The sequence below is a fragment of the Strix aluco genome, chromosome 5, assembly GCF_031877795.1.
Source record: "Strix aluco isolate bStrAlu1 chromosome 5, bStrAlu1.hap1, whole genome shotgun sequence".
Lineage (NCBI taxonomy): Eukaryota > Metazoa > Chordata > Aves > Strigiformes > Strigidae > Strix > Strix aluco.
This window is the reverse complement of record NC_133935.1, coordinates 74,765,629-74,784,625: the sequence shown is the minus strand read 5'-3', so window position 1 is coordinate 74,784,625 and position 18,997 is coordinate 74,765,629. Positions and strand designations below refer to the sequence as shown.

At 36.5% G+C, this 18,997-nt stretch overlaps 1 protein-coding gene across 10 annotated transcripts in view; it reads right to left on the bottom strand.

Annotated features, from left to right (window-relative positions):
- The window catches only part of ORC5 (origin recognition complex subunit 5), a 75,368-nt gene that overhangs the window by 39,388 nt on the left and 16,983 nt on the right, over positions 1–18,997 (bottom strand). For 7 of the 10 annotated variants that reach the window (XM_074827844.1, XM_074827842.1, XM_074827848.1 and 4 more), the window contains exons 8-13: positions 17,983–18,031; positions 17,335–17,425; positions 15,045–15,097; positions 12,769–12,881; positions 9,152–9,199; positions 5,125–5,235 (exon numbers count right to left, since the gene is read on the bottom strand). In XM_074827844.1, the coding sequence (XP_074683945.1) occupies positions 5,125–5,235; positions 9,152–9,199; positions 12,769–12,881; positions 15,045–15,097; positions 17,335–17,425; positions 17,983–18,031 (465 nt within the window). Of the gene's footprint in view, positions 1–12; positions 1,180–5,124; positions 5,236–9,151; positions 9,200–12,768; positions 12,882–15,044; positions 15,098–17,334; positions 17,426–17,982; positions 18,032–18,997 lie in introns of those variants that run through there. The other 3 variants (XM_074827847.1, XM_074827852.1, XM_074827849.1) reach the window with 3 other exon arrangements.

Sequence of the window (18,997 nt, the reverse complement as noted above, 5' to 3'; positions counted from 1 at the left end):
AATAAGTATTTGGTTCATGTACAGCCTTTCAGTTTACAAATTAAAGAGCACATAAAATTAATGTTGAATCAGTTAAGAAGCCAAATATTTGATTTAAAACATTTTAAACTTCTGCACAATTCAAGAATCACTTCCATGCTGTACACACAAACAAGAAAATAAACGCTTGTGGTATATAACAGTAAAATATATCAATACTACTAAGGACAACCCAACTCCTAAATATTTACTTTATTTGAAAAATATATTTACAGAATAACTAATGGCAAAAATCAGTAGAATAGACGTTATAACTATTATAGTTATATACCTATGGAATATAAATTATAATTATTCAAGAAAAAATACAATTAAATATTATGCCTAGATTAAGCTACTTCCAAAATATATTTTAAATTCTGTTGTATTTTATGTTACTTTACATTAGACATTTCAAGAATTTTTAATTTAAATTTAATGCAAAAAATGTTGTAATAATAAATTTTTTAAAAAATTATGAAATATTATTTTGGTATAAACAGATTTAATTTCAACTTCTTTACCATAACCCAGTTAAGGTTTAATACAATCTTTTTATATTTTTATAGCTTAATCTGCATATATTCAGAAAAGTAATTACAGTTCTTCTTTGAGAACACTGCCATCTAGTGTACAGTCTAAATTAGGATGAAGCATGCATTTGAACTTTTTAATTCTGCAATTTAGTCTAAGACAGAATTACATTCCATGATGAAACTATGTCTTCAGTACTACTTAATTGTGCACTGGAATAATGACATTTGTTCTCTCATCTGGAAGGCATGTTAAACATGCAAACATATTAATTCTGAAAATATATTGTAAAACTCTGTATATAACACATTCACATCATAAGTATACCAAGATGTATTTGACAGTCAAAAATAAGAGAACATACAGCTAACATACTACACAAGTTTTCCTGTGTAGTGCTCCCAGTCTTATCATCATTCCCTTTCACATTACTTGAGTAAATCAAACTGAAGTTTGCCCCTTGAGACTGGCAAAATACAGGCAAAGCTCTGAATTTCACAGTTGCAGTTGGACAGTCAATTGTTTAGCTTCTTTCCTGTTCTTTCATCTTATGCCTTAAAGGTTGCACTCTTTCCATCTTAAAAATGAAACGTTATGGAAAGATCACAGTGACAATGTCTTCAAACACTTGAAGGCAGGCAGATAGAAAGAAAGAAAAAAGCCTTAAAACAAGAAGTACCGCCTACATGGTGGATCATCAGTAGATTTAGAGCACAAGTGAAACCAGTCTGAACATTACTTGCATTATATCTTATGTTCTTCTCAGTTTCTGTAACAGTCTCAAAAGACTCCATTTCTTACTGAACTAAACCTAGATCAATCATTGCTGACAAACTAACATCATTAAACAAGACAACAGCCTTTTGCCTCAGTATTCCAGTTTCAGCTTCAACACTTTGTGTCTTAAATCAAAAATTGCACTAGAGCAAAACACAAACATCCTGTAAGGAAAGCGGTGTGACCAATACCTTCACTGACAGACTTCATCAACAGACTTCACATTACAGTTAATTAAAGAATCAACAAGTCACTCATACAAAAGCAATTATCTCGGACTATATCTGACGCTAGCCAGAAAAAAAAAAAGTGAATAGATATAGGTGGCCAAATTTATGCATTTTTATGAACATTCAAACAGAAAAAGGAAGCCTAAAGAGGGTGGAAGCAAGGACAGGTAGCCTGGGAGGAGTACACAGAAACTGTCCAAGCAGGCAGGGATCAGGTTAGGAAGGCCGAAGCCCTGACAGAATTAAAGCTAACCAGGGACATCAAGGGCAACAGGAAAAGCTCCTATAGGTATGTCAGTGATAAAAGGAAGACTAGGGGAAAATGTGGGCCCTCTCCAGAAGGAAACGAGACACCTGGTTACCTGGAATATGGAGAAGGCTGACGTACAAAACAACTTTTTGGCCTCAGTCTTCACCGACAAGGGCTCCAGCCACACTGCCCAAGATGCAGAAAGCAAAGGAGGGGACTGGGAGAATGAAGAACACCCCCACTGTAGGAGAAGACCAGGTTCAAGACCACCTAAGGAACCTGAAGGTGCACAAGTCCATGGGACCTGGCAAGATGCATCCACAAGTCCTGAGGGAAGTGGCAGATGAAGTGGCTAAGCCACTATCCATCATATTTGACAAATCGTGGCAGTCCGGTGAAGTTCCCACTGACTGGAAAAGGGGAAACATAACCCCCACTTTTAAAAAGGGAAAAAAGGAACACCCAGGCAACTATAGGCCAGTCAGTCTCACCTCTGTGCCCAGCAAGATCATGGAGTGGATCCTGGATCCTCCTGGAAACTATGCTAGGGCACATGGAAAACAAGGAGGTGACTGGTGACAGCCAACATGGCTTCACTAAGGGCAAATCGTGCCTGACAAATCTGGCGGCCTTCTATGACGGGGTTACAGTGTTGGCGGACAAGGAAAGACCAACTGACATCATCCACCTGCACTTGTACAAAGCATCTGACACTGTCTCGCATGACATCCTTGTCTCTAAATTGGAGAAACATGGATTTGATGAATGGACACTCGGTGGATAAGGAACTGGCTGGACGGTCGCACTCAAAGAGTTGCGGTCAACAGCTCGACATCCAAGCAGAGAGCAGTGACAAGTGACATTCCTCAGGGGTTGGTATTGGCACCAGCACTGTTTAACATCTTTGTTGGCAACATGGACAGTGGCATTGAGTGCACCCTCAGCAAGTTTGCCAATGACACCAAGCTGTGTGGTACAGCTGACACACTGGAGGGAAGGGATGCCATCCAGAGGGACCTTGACAGGTTCAAGAGGTGGGCCCATGCAAGCCTCATGAAGTTCAACAAGGCCAAGTGCAGGGTCCTGCACATGGGCCGTGGCAATCCCAAGCACAGATACAGATTGGGCAACGAGTGGATTGAGAGCAGCTCTGCAGAGAAGGACTTGGGGGTATTAGTGGATGGAAAACTGACTATGAGCCAGCAAAGTGCGCTCACAGCCCAGACAGCCATCGGTATCCTGGGCTGCATCAAGAGAAGTGTGGCCAGCAGGTCACGGGAGGTGATTCTCCCCCTCTACTTCGCTCTCGTGAGATCTCACCTGCAGTGCTGTGTCCAGCTCTGGGGCCCCCAATATAAGGACAGTGACCTGCTTGAACAGGTCCAGTGGAGGACCACAAAGATGATCAGAGGGCTGAAGCACCTCCCTCATGAGGACAGGCTGAGAGAGCTGGGGTTGTTCAGCCTAGCAAAGAGAAGTCTCCAGGGAGATCTTATAGTGGCCTTTCAGTACTTAAAGGGGGCCTATAGGAAAGATGCAGAGGGACTCTAACAGGGAATGTAGCAAGAGGATGAGCAGTAAGTTTTCAACTGAAAGAGGGAAGATTTAGTTTAGATATAAGGAAGAAATTCTTATCTGTGAGGGTGGTGAGACACTGAAACAGGTTGCCCAGAGAGCAGATGCCCCCTCCCTGGAAGTGTTCAAGGCCAGGCTGGACGGGGCTTTGAGCAACCTGATCTAGTAGGTGTCCCTGCCCCTAGCATGGGGGGTTTGAACTAGACGATCTTTAAGGTCCCTTCCAACCCAAACCATTCTATGATAACACTATGGTCCCTGTGTTCTTTGTACTCCAAAGTTGCTATAAGCAGCTACAAGGCTACATCCTGAATCAGGTCAGAAACTGTCTGCTTCAACCACCTTTGGTGTTCCTTGATATGGCATTTGCCCATAGGAAACTTCACATGGCTTTGAAATACTCAGAGTTCTTCTGAAAGCACAGTGAATTCCTGAGGTGCTGTGAGGTGACAGAAGAAAGGCAAGAAACAAGATCACGACGCATAAACATGTCTAAATTTTTTTCAGCCACTTCCTGAACACCTCTAAAAGCTAATCCATTGACCTCTCAAATGATGCAGAGTGTAAGCTGAAAAATCACTCACCTAATTACAAAAAAGTAAATGCTTACAAAACAGACTTTAGAGACTGTTGTCTAATAACTTCTCATGTGTCAGATCATATAATAGCCTTTAGCTAAAGCAGTTTGAGAGAAAACATTATGTGAAGGTGTATGTTGCCTACTGCATCTGTAAAGCACCTGGCTCCTCACCACTATTAAAAAAGATACTCACATACCACTGATTAAATTGAACAGTATGATTAAATAAAGCACTACAATTCTCTAGCTTCTCTACTGCCTGATTTTACAATATATATATTTATGTTTGGTTATTCTACAAAGTTGGGAGATTAATTTTGTCAAACATCTGTGTGAACACTGAACAGCGATGATTAAAGCAGTAGCAAAATTGTTTAGGTATCCTGAGCATGTTTCCTAGAACTTTACATGAACGCAGACATCAGATTTAAATTTGGTTAAATTTAAGACCTAACAAGGAAAGGTAGAATTCTATTTCTGTAAGTAAAAGTAAAGCAAAACTGGAAATCAGGAAAGAAATTGAGATCTTCTAACGTGGACATAAAAGATCTAACTGACAATGGAAAATTATTTTTACTTACACAGAGTAGGTATTTACACTTGACAAACCCAGAGCTCTAGAGAAAACTCCAGATTTACTTAATTCTACTCAACTCTATAGTTATGCTGCCATCTAGTGAACGGGATATTGACTCTCCTCTGCAACACTGTTAAAATTGGTTCAAATGAAAAACATTATCCCTAAGATATATGTATCACAGTAAACACCTTACTCTTGCCTCTGCTCCTTCTTCGCCACCACATTTTTGTAACACATGTTACAAGGCGATTAATTTTGGCCATAGGACAGTGAACGTTCACTCACTGAACTTGAAATGCAAACATGCAAACAGACTTTAATGAGAAGCCAAAAAACTAATCAACGCAGATCACAGTTCAGAATCAGGAAAAAACCATTAGTAGGTTTCAGACCATTACACAGATAAAGTCTTGAATTCAGAGCTAGTAATACAGATAAATATTACTCTGAGCCTTCAAATTAAATTACTGTTGTGATTGTTTTCTCATTACATTTAATTAGAATGACGACTTACAAAAAACCAATGTAAAACCTTTCCAGAAATTCCAGACAGTAAAAAGGAAATAAAGTAAGTACACACCTGGGAAAATATATTTGCAGTTGGAGCAACTCTTTTATCCACAATACTATATAGTATTGCTAACAATCTGTCCAAGGGAAATGGCTTTGGCCCAAGGAGGTGATTGCTGGTCTGCAACAGAAACAAGACTTTTCAATACAATAGATCTTTCTTGGAGTACCACAAGATGTTATTCGCCCATCTTTTTAGTCTCTGGGTAGGCACTATAATTCACAGTAGTCTTTCATACAGCCTACTTACATACTATGGAAAACACTGAATACATGCTTATTGATCAAGGTAAAGATACAGTCACAGAACTCTATTTAACATGGCAAGGGTTCAAACTCCACAATAAATAGGAACATTTTTGAGGTATAACAGAGGATCTGATGCCAAATTTCCTGTCACTAGATTTATAGATTTACTTGTCCTATTAAATTACCTTGCCCAATCTAAGGATTCAAGAGGAAAGACTACATTTTTATGGCATTCTCAAGGTGCACACCATTTTCTTCATTCAACAGTAAGACAAGTTAGTTTTCTTAAAAGCACACAGAATTTATAGCTAGTAAAAAAATTCAAAGGTTTAGATTTATTCTATTGCCTACAGTCAGTCTATAATCCGTGATCACCTACAAAGAACTGCACATAACGGAACAATATTTTTTACAAATCTGTAAAACCATCAAACAACTTTAAAGTATATTTTTGTGTTTTGTTAACTGAAGACAAATATTTTACTAGCATCTGCACTTTGAAAAAAAGCATAAAAAGAGAAGATTCTGCTAAAGTATCAATGTATCCACTTTCTTTGAACCACTTCAGCCAAAGCCTTTTCTCTTCCTGTCATAGAGGTGCAAACTCATAACAAGAGTTTCTCATCTTAAATGCCATATTAAACTACTCTACAGTCTAGAACATGAGTGGAATAACTTCCAGTGGGCACCAATTATAATACAGGAAATTATATTTAAACATAGGAAAAAACTTTTTTTAACCCTGAGGGAGGTTAAACACTACAACTTATTGCCCAAGGCAGGTTGTGGAGTGAGTCTCCATCCTTGGAGATATTCAAAACCCACCTGGGCATGGTCCTGAGCAAATTGGTCTAGGTGACCCTGCTTGAGCAGGGGGGTTGGACTAGACCAATTGTCCTTGTCTACCTCAACTCTTCTGTGACTTCCACTTTCTAAAACCAATTAAAAAAAAAAAAAAAAAAAATCTCGCTCAACTCTCTCTTCAGGATTAAAATACATTACTCATTTTTTTCCAACAAAACTGCTGAGGTTTTTATATTTTTGGCTGATCTTAACTTTTTAGTTTTCATTTTCTCTTTTGCTTCCTTTACACCACAATGAAAATGTTATCATTTTGATACCAAAACTAAACAAAACATTTTTGATCAGGAAATTAGAAGTGAGAACACTTCAATTTACTGTTTTACACAGGAAATGCCTTTATTACTGTATTTCTACTTTCTTAAAATACACTTAATCATAGGACAATTCTGACTGGAAGTGATCTTAGGAGGTCTCTAGTCAAACTCCTTCTGCTCAGAGCAGTATCAGCTACAAGGTCACACAAGGTTGCTCAGACTTTACCAGTCCAGTCTTGGAAACCTCCAAGGACAGAGACTGCACCACCTCTCTGGGAAACCAGTGTCGCTGCCTGGCTGTCCTCATAAAGAAAAACGTCTTCCTTATATCTAGTATAAACATCTCATTTCAGCTTACATTCATTGTTTCTCACTCTCTCATCATCCAGCACCATATCATATAGTCTTGATGATCTCCTTGCAGGCACAGGACAGGCTGTTAGCTGTTTTAGCCAGCTAAAAACTCATGGGAGGCAGATGCACTCTGAGCCCTCACACTCTCTGCTCTGTAGATCAGAGCACAGTCTGGTTTTGAAAGTTTTTGAGGTGTGATAGCTGTGATAGTGCAGGTCCTAGGAGGATCTTCCAGACCTATGTTCCTTTTACTGTACTGTAATCTTTACAAATATTTGCAGAGATACAATTGCCCATATGTAAACTTGTATATTTTGATACTATGATTCTATAGTGAGGGAAAATGAAATACAGGGATAAAGATTACATATGACGCATTACAAATAAAGGCTCATTTGCTTCAGTTGTGTTACAGCTTGTATCAATATATCTTCCCTCAGAGAAGCTTGTCTAAAGACTGATTTACAGATCAGATTCACCTGACTCCAAGTGGGTGCCTGCACATTAGTGTCTTTTCATAGATAGTGCAGAGCTGATCAATGCAGTCATTGGAGTGTAGGGTGTGATTCGTCTCATACTAAAGCAGGTTCCATGTTCAGTCAGATGAATTGCACCATAAACTGTATTGATTAGATCTTTACTGGCTATAACAGGAATTTAGGAAACTAGTTTGGCTGTACATACGTACTTGGCAGGAAGCTAACATTAGATTAAATAAATCCTTCCTTAAAAGTTTAGGCAGGCTAAAAATCCGTTTCTTGATCCTTAACTCTGTTCAGTTAAGAACATTTGTTTGAGTTACCCTCAATTTACAGTTCTTTCCTTAGTACCTCCTTCTCTTCTGTTTTTGTACCTACTCAGCAGCATTTAGTTTGCTGCAGGAACAATAATACAATGAAAACCAATTTATCATTAATGCAGGCACTTTGGAACACTAAGTAGTGAAGTCAGATACAAGTCCATTTAACATAAACAATGACGCAAGAGAACAAGCTCTACAGTACAGTTAAGGTGACCACGACCTCGGTACTTCTTCATCAAATCTCTATTTTTCCATTTCTTTTACATTGTTAGCTGTTCCCATCTCCCTAGCTGTTCCCATCTCATCATCCAAGTTGGAAATCTATTGCCAAGAAAGAATAAAACACCTTTCCTGCAGAGGATACAAGGAAAGAACATAATTTTTGTCTAAGACATAATAATTATTCCTTTCCTGAAACTTATTTATCAACTAATTAAGAAGCAGAGGTATTTCAATATAGCCATCCTGGAAGTTCTCAGGAGTTCATGTGCCATGGACAAAACACACATGAGGTCTACATGTACAGGACACATGCATTCAGAGACCAGAATTCCTGAATTTACATAAGTATCTACCTAGCAGTGCAACACATTGCAATGTTGAAGTAAAACAATGCTCACTTACACTTTCACATGCAAAAACTGAACATGTGCAAAAAGAGAACTTGGAAAAAGTCTCTGAATAGCCAAGGACTCTGTCCTCCTGCAGAGGCAGGAGAAAAATAAGGGAAAATGCTATAGGCAGGAGAAGAAGCAAAGGCTTATTAGGCTAAGTATCATATTAAAATTTTTCTCATGTTATTTACACTGCCTGTAGCATAGAGAAGAAAAGGATATAATGATTGTTTCAGCATGGATTTAGTGCTGTCTGCACTGCTTTCATTTACGGATTTACTTAAAAATAAGTCAACAAGTTACAAGTATTAAAATTTACTTTCTCTTTTTACATTACAGTTATAAATATACATACAGGTATTTGCTTTTCCTAGCATACCAAGCCTCTGTCAGTAAGAACTGGTATAGCTCAACTGAAATAAATTATATTTAGCTATTTATAACCATGAAAATGTTAGTTACTAGCATTATGGAATAGGCTAAACAACAGACAGGAGTGCAAAGTTTCCAAGTCTCAACACACAAACTTAAGCTCTTATACCCCATCATTGGGAATTAAAGTAACTTGACTTTCAGAACTACTAACAACTTATTACTCTAACATCTTTGAGAGAAATTCTGATATCTGTCTCTTCCATGTATGATGTCCTTTAACTAGCTTTATTAAGCTCATTGTGACACACAAAAATACAGCTTCAGGAGAAAAATTTGTGCTACAGTTAAATTTCAATTAAATAAAAATGTGTGTATCATACAGAAATTTTTATTATACAAAACAAATGCACCAATAATTGTTATTTATGCAATTCTGTTGTTCCTACAGTAAACAAGGCAAAACAAAATACAAAACCAGTAAGAAGTATTTGTTGCCAAGATCAGCTTAGAAAGATAAATACATACCTTTTCATGTTTTTTCATAAAGTTGGTCTTTCTAATTTTCCCATGATGCTGTAAACAACACACAAGAGCAAATATTATATGTAAATTATTTTATGCTCCCTTCTATAGCAAAGAGAATCAAAACAGTCAAGAAAGAATTGTACATTACATATGGCAGTACGCTAGTCTGGGTTTGTTTCTTTACTACACCTCCAGTATTTATCTCTGATGTTACTAGCAGTCCTTCTTACCAGAAGCCCTAAAAAAATATAGTTGCCTTACTTCTTGCTTCATTGTGTCCCAAGTGGTACAAAGCCAAAACACACTAATATTTTTTGGTGACATGCATTAGTTTTTTTTCCTGATCTAGTCAGGGACTGATGAGAAAAGGGAGTAAAAATTTGTTTTTAATATGACTTCATCCTTCTCTTATCCTCAATCATCTAATGAAAAAGACAGATCTTTCATTTCTTCCAGAGAAGTTTAAATGATTGGCCACTTCATTTTTAAAATGTATCCATGCATAAAATCCATCTGAATTTTCACCTTGTATCTGCTCCATTTTAGAATTTGGATGGTACACAAGGTGGCAGAATGACAACCAGGAATTAAATCAATACAATAAAAAGATAGTTCAAGGTGCAGGAGCTAAACAACAAACAGAAAGGGGGAGGGAAAGGTACATCTTTTAAAAAGGCACAGTTTTAAGGCAGCCTTAAAAAAGGAAGGACCTTAAAAAAGGAAGGTTCAAAGAAAATAATCAAGTGTTCTTGGATCTCAAATGAAAATGTGAGGACAAAACAAGAACAGAAATATAGTAAACAAGATGTTACAATTGAACAGGTGAAAAAAATTTAAAAATACAAAGAGAGACATGAAGAAAGATGTGTAAATGATGTAAAATTAGTGGAGAGGTACAAGTATAATATTCTTTAAACATAGTTAAATGCTCTTTCTCAAAATATCACCTGATGAGTTTTTCCACAGCCCTGAGAGATATACCTTATTAATAAGCATACCTTATAAGCATGCACAATGAATCAGGGAAAAAAATATCTCAAATGAAGGAATTTTTTTTTCATTATCATGTTTAAAATCTTGTACTTAGTATTTGTGGACCTCAATACTCAGCCATGTCAAGACAATCTCAGTAACTGTGGCTCTTCTTGACTGTCTTCTTAATATTAGACAGGGCTTTACACTTCCTTTGCATAATTTGCCAGACTAAACAAAATTTAGTTCATTTGATTAATACATATCAAACATAGAAACAGCAAAGTAATCTTTTTATCATGCATTTGAAAAGATGACTGCGGTGATAACAAAGACCTTTTGGAGGGGAAAATGATCAAGCCTGAGGTTACACAGCATGCTAGTGATGGATCACAACAAACTGCATTCATGCATTTTAAAAGTTATGCTGGGATCTCCATATGGTGTATTGAAGTTATATCAAAAATGTTTCAAAGTAAGTGAGCAGGTACCCTATTTCTGTGCAAGCACAAAGAAATATATGAAATTCAGAGGTAATTTTCAGTTAGTTTTAAATCCTGTTTTCTATTAAAATGATGATTTCACATAGATTGCTATTCTTTTTTGTTTTAAAGACTACCTTTCAAAATCAACTTTGTATTTTTCTCTCAATCTACTGTAAAGCTCTTGAATTTTCACACAACTAATAGCAGCGCTGCCAATTATTATTTCATCGCTTTATCACGCTGTTAGCATTACAGGCTGCCACAAACTGTGACTTTAGCTGTTGTATAGCCCAGCACCTATACTGGTAGTGTAGATTAGCAGTTCAACGACCATCTTTTTACTTGCATCCCTTTTGCTGTCTAGCAGTCCTCAGTTAAATCACTCCAGAAGATACTTTTCTGTAATCTAATCGGAATCTCATTACAAACCTGATAAAACCATATTCTATTTTCACAGTCCACATGACTCAAAAACACTGAATTTGAACACTCCTCCCAAAAGCACTGGTTTTGCTGGGCTTTGAGATAGATGCAGCTATTTCTGAGATTCACCTTAGCACCTGATGAAGGGCTAACTGCTATCAGATGATACGTAGCAAGAATTGTAACTTCTCCTGCTTCACCAATTCTTGGGAGAAATATTTAATATCACTGACTGAAATACCTTCACAGTCCCTGTTTCAAAAAATTTAGAAGCTCACGTTTATTGTACAAACGTTTAATAGGGTTCACATGCAAGAGTGGAAACTAAATTCAGAGATAGTAAAAAAGGAGAAAGGAAAAAAATTGAGAAGGTTGTTGAGTGAACACAAACAAGAAAGATGCAGCACTGTTTGATAACATGCTTTACTGACTTGACTCTTGTAAGCTTTCCTGTTTCTTTTGAGTTCCAAGACTGATAAGGAAAAATCTGGGCAAAACCACTTCTTCAGCAAATAAATTTCTTTCTTACAAAGAAATTGCTTTGGCAAAGTAAAAAGAACAAAGGTTGTCCATAAAAAAAACTTGTCAATCTGCACTTACGGCAAGTAATCCTCTACTCTTCTCAGGAAAGGACTAGACAGAAGGGTGAAACACCTACAGCTTTCAATATAGGATCACACCAGAAACACTAAACCCATATTTAAACAAAAAAATGTACTAGTACATCATCATCATGAACTGCAGTAACCTCTCAAAAATGTGGCTACATTTTTTTCAAGAGGAAAGAAGCATATTTTTACAAGTTTGCTTGTTCTCATTTTCTTCAATTGTTCACACCTATTTACCTATCATGAATACCACACACTTATACACACATGCATATATTAATACATACTGTAATAATTTAGAAAACCTTGAAGTTGGTAAAATGCACAGAAAGTATAATTGACCAATCACTTTTCTGATGTCTGTCTTTCTGCCTACATTTTGCCAAATTAAGACCTCTGAAATAACGCAATGAGGCAGGCTTGAGGAGCATGAAGATCCTGGGTAAGAAAGAGACAGACTACAAACTATGGCACCACAGCATTTGTTTGCAGCATAACCACAACACAGCCCAAAGAAAAAAAAGAAGGGGGGGTGGAAATCAATCTGTACATGGCAAGAACTTACAGAAAATGGGGTTTAGCCCATGATTTGGTAGCAAGGATTACTACATTAATCCTAAAACATCATTTCAACACAACATGTCCCAGCTAATGAAACAACACCTTCTGCAAAAGCCACTGTTCGCATGTTTTTGTTTCAGAAGCTTAAAACTGTGTAAGTTAACAATGTACTCTGTCATTTTACCTTATTAAAGGCTAATGAAGCTGTGGGTTGTATCTTACTTCAGAAATTTAAGCATGGCTTATACCTAAGGACAATGCAGGCACTCCACAAAAACCTTTATAAAACAGAGCTGTATCCACTTAAAAAACCAAAGCATAATATTTGTGCTATAACAGTGTTATGCATGTTTTGACATGAAGAGGAAGTTGGGTTTGTTAGACATTAATAATTACTAAGTGACCATCACCAGTCACAATATGTCATCTACAGAAAAACTTCTGATCAAATCAAATGAACCACACACAGAAATAGAGCTCAAAATGAATGGTTGAAGAGTTTTAAAATGGGAAATTCAGTATGCAAGAATCCAGTAAGCAGCACTAAGGAAAAAAAAAATCTTATTACCTTAAGAAAGAACCTCTTATCTGTCCTAACAGGATTGTAGGAGGCAAGGTAAGCAGCTATCAGAAGAAATTTGGAGTAATACGGAAGTTCCACGTGTGTATGTGCAGAGAGTCCTATAAAATAAACAGACAGTTACAAGTCACCAAAACCTACTCTGAACATCCACAAACTTCAAGTCAGACTTGTTCGCATTCTTCTTTTCCTTCTCTCCTGCTCTACTCCTGTAATTAAACGAGTATGGCTACTTTCTCAATCCCTTTATCACAGATATAAAAATCAGTGAAGGGACAAGGAATGGCACAAAACTAAACAAAATCAACATTCTGAATGTTTTATGGACTCATCTCAGAAGCTGTATTTGAAGCATCAGAGGTTTATAAATCACTAAGGTGTGATCTCCCTAAAAAAAAAAAAAAAAATTCCAGGCTACTTTCACTTAAGGTAACTTTTCTGGTAAACAGAGAAGATGAAGAGATGTATTTAAATACAATGGCAGAGCTTTTCTCCAAGACAACCTTCACACTGCTCCAGACTGTGCCAAAGAGCTCATCCAGGAATGGGGCTGGCATGGTGGAGAAAGAAGCAGTGCTGCACTTCTGAGAAACAGTTCCACATCTCACGATTTTTATTTCCTACAGAAAAGGTTTTCAAATTTTTAAACTTGACCCAGTTGACCTAGCCTGCTACATGTATTTCATTATGATTAAAGTCTCACACATTAAACCACGGAAGAATGACAGAGTCTAGTGAGTAGTTTTCTTCCCTCTTTTTACTTCTACTTTATATTTTTTCCCTTTACATTCCCCCAACTCTTGTCACCATAGTTGCTTCTTTTACACAGCTTATGCACATGAATAGGATGATCAAACCACCTTACTTTATCAGTTGTCTATAGAGACCACTAAAGGATCTCTCTTGTCCCTTCTTTGCTTACAGGTTTTCACCTCAGCTGTTTGTTGTTCTGTGAAGTACCTGTACCCTTATGCTTTAATTCACAAACATCAGCAAATAAAGATCAAAGAATTAAACATGTTTAAAAATTAAGATCCAGAGCCCCCAGTGTGATGAGAAGCATCCTAGGAGAGCTAGTAATAACTTCCTCTCATATAGGCACAAAAGGACAGCTGTAGTTTCATTTACGATTGTGAAACTGTTTTGTACTGCATGTTAACTACAAAACGCAACACCAAATAAACTCTTACAAATAAACAACTGAGTTTAATACAGAAATATCTGTTTCTACTCTGTTATTCTAGTCTGCCAATATTGCATCATGCACTGACTATTTGCTTATTTACATCCACAGTAAAGTTTTAATAACATACTTAAAAAGCATTTATAATCAAATGCTGTTTACCAACAAGACAATTTTTCCTACTACATGTACATAAAAATCCTAGAAATTGCATTTTAAATAAAGTCTCCCTTTTTGGGGTTGTCAGATGCAAAAAGTATTTCATGGTCATCTGGGCATGGAAGGAGGGAATTTAATAAGAACACTCTGAATCAAACTCCTTTGATCAACAATGTCAAAAAATTACTGATCATAAAGCAAATATAGGAAACAGTCTGATGATTGCAACTATCTTAAGGCAATTCTTAAGTAAGTGACTATTTTACCTACTATCTCAAGAAGATATGTCACGACAAATAATACAGAAAAAAGTGTTCCCAAACTACCAACTGGTCAAAAGACCATGACTGACTGACATCATCAGGAAAATGTTGCAGTATTCCTTCCTAAACTGTAAATGAGAACTGACAAATATATTGAGATTCGACTTTCAAGTCTGTCTAAAGTATAAAAATCAACAAAGCTGTACTCCTCCAAGGAAAGAACAGAAAGAATTCTCACAATTCTGACATTTCTCTTTGCCAAGAAATCAGGACACAGGACAGCTGTTTTGTTTAGGAGTGTGCTAATCCAGTGTAATATTCCCTCCTTCCCACTCAGACAGTTCTGCCAGTTGGCACACAAAGGTTTGACCATCAGGGGTCAGCCCATTCCTCATTCATTTTTACATAAGAAATACCGATTTAAAGAAATCTGCTTTTACCCACAGAGGACCTTAGGAAAGATTACTCCCAGAATATATGCTAGTGGAAAAAATAGTAAGTCCTTTGTAGAACACATTCTCAAAAATATGATTACCCTGTAACTGAATGCTAATAGGTAGCCTCGTCTACATAATTTCATTCACATGTTCTCAGATAACAACAATCAAGTCAAACATTACACATTACAAGCCCCTACAGAGAGTTACTGTATCTGATACCTTTCAACGGCCCAGGTTCTCCATCATCACGCTGTAAGCGCTCCCACTGTGAGCTAAAAGACAGATAATGCAAACATATAAAGACAAAGTCTTTGCTAGTCTTTTAGAGAAAACTACCTGCGTGGTACATGTACATTTTAATTTCATGACACTGGCTAGGATGCAGTAAGAGAATAATTAAAAACACCAAGTCTTACTACCTTGCACATGTTTCAATAACGTGCAGACTACACATATTTGAAAAAACTGCAGAACATAATGTTATATTAAGGTACAAAAGTGACTACAAGCTAACAGTAAAATACCAATTTCTTTCCATCCAACTACCACCAGTAAGCAACTATCAACAGCATTCTAAGTTTCAAGAACAATATAGAATTGGATAAAAAGTTTTTTAAAAAAAAAAATCAAAACTAGCAGTGTTTTTATCTGCTTAATAACTGTTTATGCTAGTGAAAATAATAACTACTTTATAATGTAATTTTGAAGTCTATGCAAAAAACAAAGCAATATTCATTCTTTACTGAAAAACTCTGAAGACATCAAGATGGAACGTTTTGTCAGTGAAAAAAAATGCCTGCAAGTAGTTTGGTGTTTTCCTAAACAACAGCAAAAAAATTCACTTTAAAACTTCCCTTAAGGAATTGTTAGAAATGCCATGATTTTAGATCATTTTGTATACCACAAAGGGATAAAAAAACAGGTTTGTTAAAGCACCAATGCTTTTTGTTTTGTTTTTTAAAGATCTCTATGAACCGGGTTTACCAGCCATAAGCCATAAAACAGGAAAACAGTTTAACGAAAGCTGGTGTAATGCTCTAATTATAATGAATGATCAACCAAATTATCAATGAGCAAACTTTTTATCCAATGTCTATTTTACAGACAGAAAAGAAAAAGGTTCCTTTTAATCTCCGTTCAGGTAGAACAACGGCCAACAGCAAAGTTCTATTGCTATAACTTACAAGTTGAAGAAAAGCTCAGAGTAATTACAGCTCTCTGGCCAGAAAAACTGATACGGTCATTTTAATTCCTTAAGCATTTACTGGTATACAGAACTATTATGCAGGAAGCTAAATTTTAGAATATAAAAAACAAGTAAAGTTCAAATTTATAATCAAAGAAAACTGTAAACAGGTAAATCTAGTTATTTGGAAACAATTCATAAGCTATTTTATATCATAATCTTAAATTACACCCTAATTAGAGTAGACAATTACACAATATAAACAGTCAGGAAGATCCCAAGTAGACTGTGTATTGAAGATTAATATGAATAGTGAAGATTAATATTAAGGATAAATACATATTTAAGGCAAATAGAATAATGCCTCATTGTACAGTAAAGTCTAGCTCATATGGAGTAAAATCTTTTTGAAGGAGTGATCACTTTTCCAAAACATTTAGCAAAGACTTCTACTACACACCTGGGTTCAGTTACCAGAATACTCTATGGCCTCAATGACATTCAAAGGAAAGAAATCATTGTTTGTATCAAGATAAAGAAATTGAACATTACTGAATTATCTCTCTTTACATGGCATAACATCATAATGACTCATCTTACAGATGGAGAAGACATTAAATCTGAGCCGATTATTACCATTAAAAATGAAAACCAGCATCTTTTTTCTAGCAGTCTGGCAACATAAGACATAAAGAATCTAAAACCGTATCAAGAGAAACTCAGCCCATTAGCAGGACACCAGCTTTTAATGCTGTCAAAAATGGTAATTCCACATAAGGAAAAATTTGCCTTTGAACAAGGAAATAAGGGCTCAGAAAGCACAGTAAACCTACAAACCTAGCTCTATGAAACAAAACTAAGGAACACAGATGTCCAAAATCTGTAACATCTCATAAGCATTTTGAGGTTTGCATGCATCCTTGGTACAGCGAGGATGTGCCAAGTCAACTTCACAAGCGTGTTTTAAACTGTGCCTGTATACGCTGGTGATGGATTCCCATGCTTGACAGTTTCGTACATAACAGAAAATGGATCTATCTGCATGACCATCCATGAAAAAGAGAACACAATTTGCTGTCACTGCTTTACTTATTAAATATTTCACATGCTACAAATGATGTTTTGTTTAAAAATTTCCTCCTGAGATACCCCATTTCTAACATTACATGGCAAGAAAGAAATGCACATTAAGAAAAGAGATTGTATCTAGCAAAAAAGAAACACTAGGTGTGAAACATAATTGAGAGAGCAAATATTTAGAGAGGAAGCTTGTTAAAAACAGCACTATGAACAAAGCAAACAAGCCCTCATCCCCCAAATTACCTGGATATTTCCCGGAGATAAACAGTGTGCATTGCCTTCTTCAAATGAGGTTCAATATTTTTCCAGAGTTTGCGGGTGTCACGTTCATTTGCTGCACCAAGTCAGAATCACCTCTGTTAAAAATTTAACTCGCGCAACACAAACGCTTACCTCTGACACCTGAACAGTCACAGGCATGACATTAAGTCTAACACCCCGACTCTGAAATGCTGTATTAGGATGATGCACCATCATCATCCATTTGCAAGCACATGCGACCACACAAGGCTGTTTCTCTGTGGTTACTGTGAGGTACTCTGGGACAGTTTGGCAGAACCTCTGTTCTTATTTTCTCCTTTTAGCCTTGACAGAGAAATGACTTATCCCATTACTTTGCAGAAGTCCTGGTTGTTGAGTGAGGAGAATGATTTATAGGGGGGAAGCAAGTTTCCATGTTATTTCCATCTCATTTCCATAAAACGCCACCAACAAATGTCATCTATTAGTTCTGCTGCAAATGCTGCCTACTGGGTGCAACGCTGTAAGCAACGCTGTTGTGACAGAGAAACAGTCACAGCACAATGAGGACCAAAGCAAAGTCCTCCACAAAACTCACAGGAGGGCACCTGCACTCTCATACACCTGCTCAAATTCAAGACAGAAGCTTACCTTCTCCTCTAACCACTGGCTCACAGTATTTAGAAAAATTGAGCGCTGCCTACAGAAAGTAAAACGTACAACACATTAAAAAGGTACTATATATTTGATCTAGGTACAGAATATGACAAGCAACATAATTCATCACTTTGCAAAACCAATGAATTATTTTTGAGTCAATAATTATGCCACTTGCTTCCAAACATTATATTGTAAAACATTACATTTCTGTAGATTAGAATACAAACAGAAGTAATCTATCACAGGTTACTTGGTTTTGATCTCAGCAAAAACTGTTTACTGTACTCAGGGTTTGCATTTTTTTTTTAAAATAACACAGTCATTAAACATTACAAATGCAATAAAAATGCTTGCATGAACTTTTTTACTCCCTTCATTTTGAGTTAAAACTTTCCATTCCAGGAGCAGTTCAGCATGTAGGCCTCAGAAGATACTTACGCACACAAGCAGAAATTATTTTAAAAAACCAAAACAACAAGAAAAAAATCCCCTGCTAACACATTCCATATTCAAGCAAACTCCTTTTGCCTAAGTTGAGAGATTTCTGTAAGGCTGTAATTGAGATTTTTTTTTCTAAAATGATTAAATCAATATCACACAGAATTTTGTGAAGTAACAATCCTCACACTTCATTCTTCTTTTGTCCTATTGCACCTTATTAAATCTCTGTGATAGTATACAGAACTCAATGCCGTAACTTCCACATATAAATCCAGAATGTATTATTAATAATCATGCATAACATACACATTTAGAGCCTGTATTAGACACTATGGAGTTGTTGAGAAGCCTACACACTTGTACATGTCTGTCATTTCCTTATAAAAAGACTTGTCAAGAACAAAAATAATTTAAGGTCTCATTACATAAATCTTTTCACAATGTTGGTATTTCCCACACACACAAACAGTGCATCTAATGCTAATGAAATTATTCTGATAAGCAGAACCACTCAAGTGCATGTCTAGAAGAACTGTGACCCTAGTTTCTATTTGTACCTCAAGCA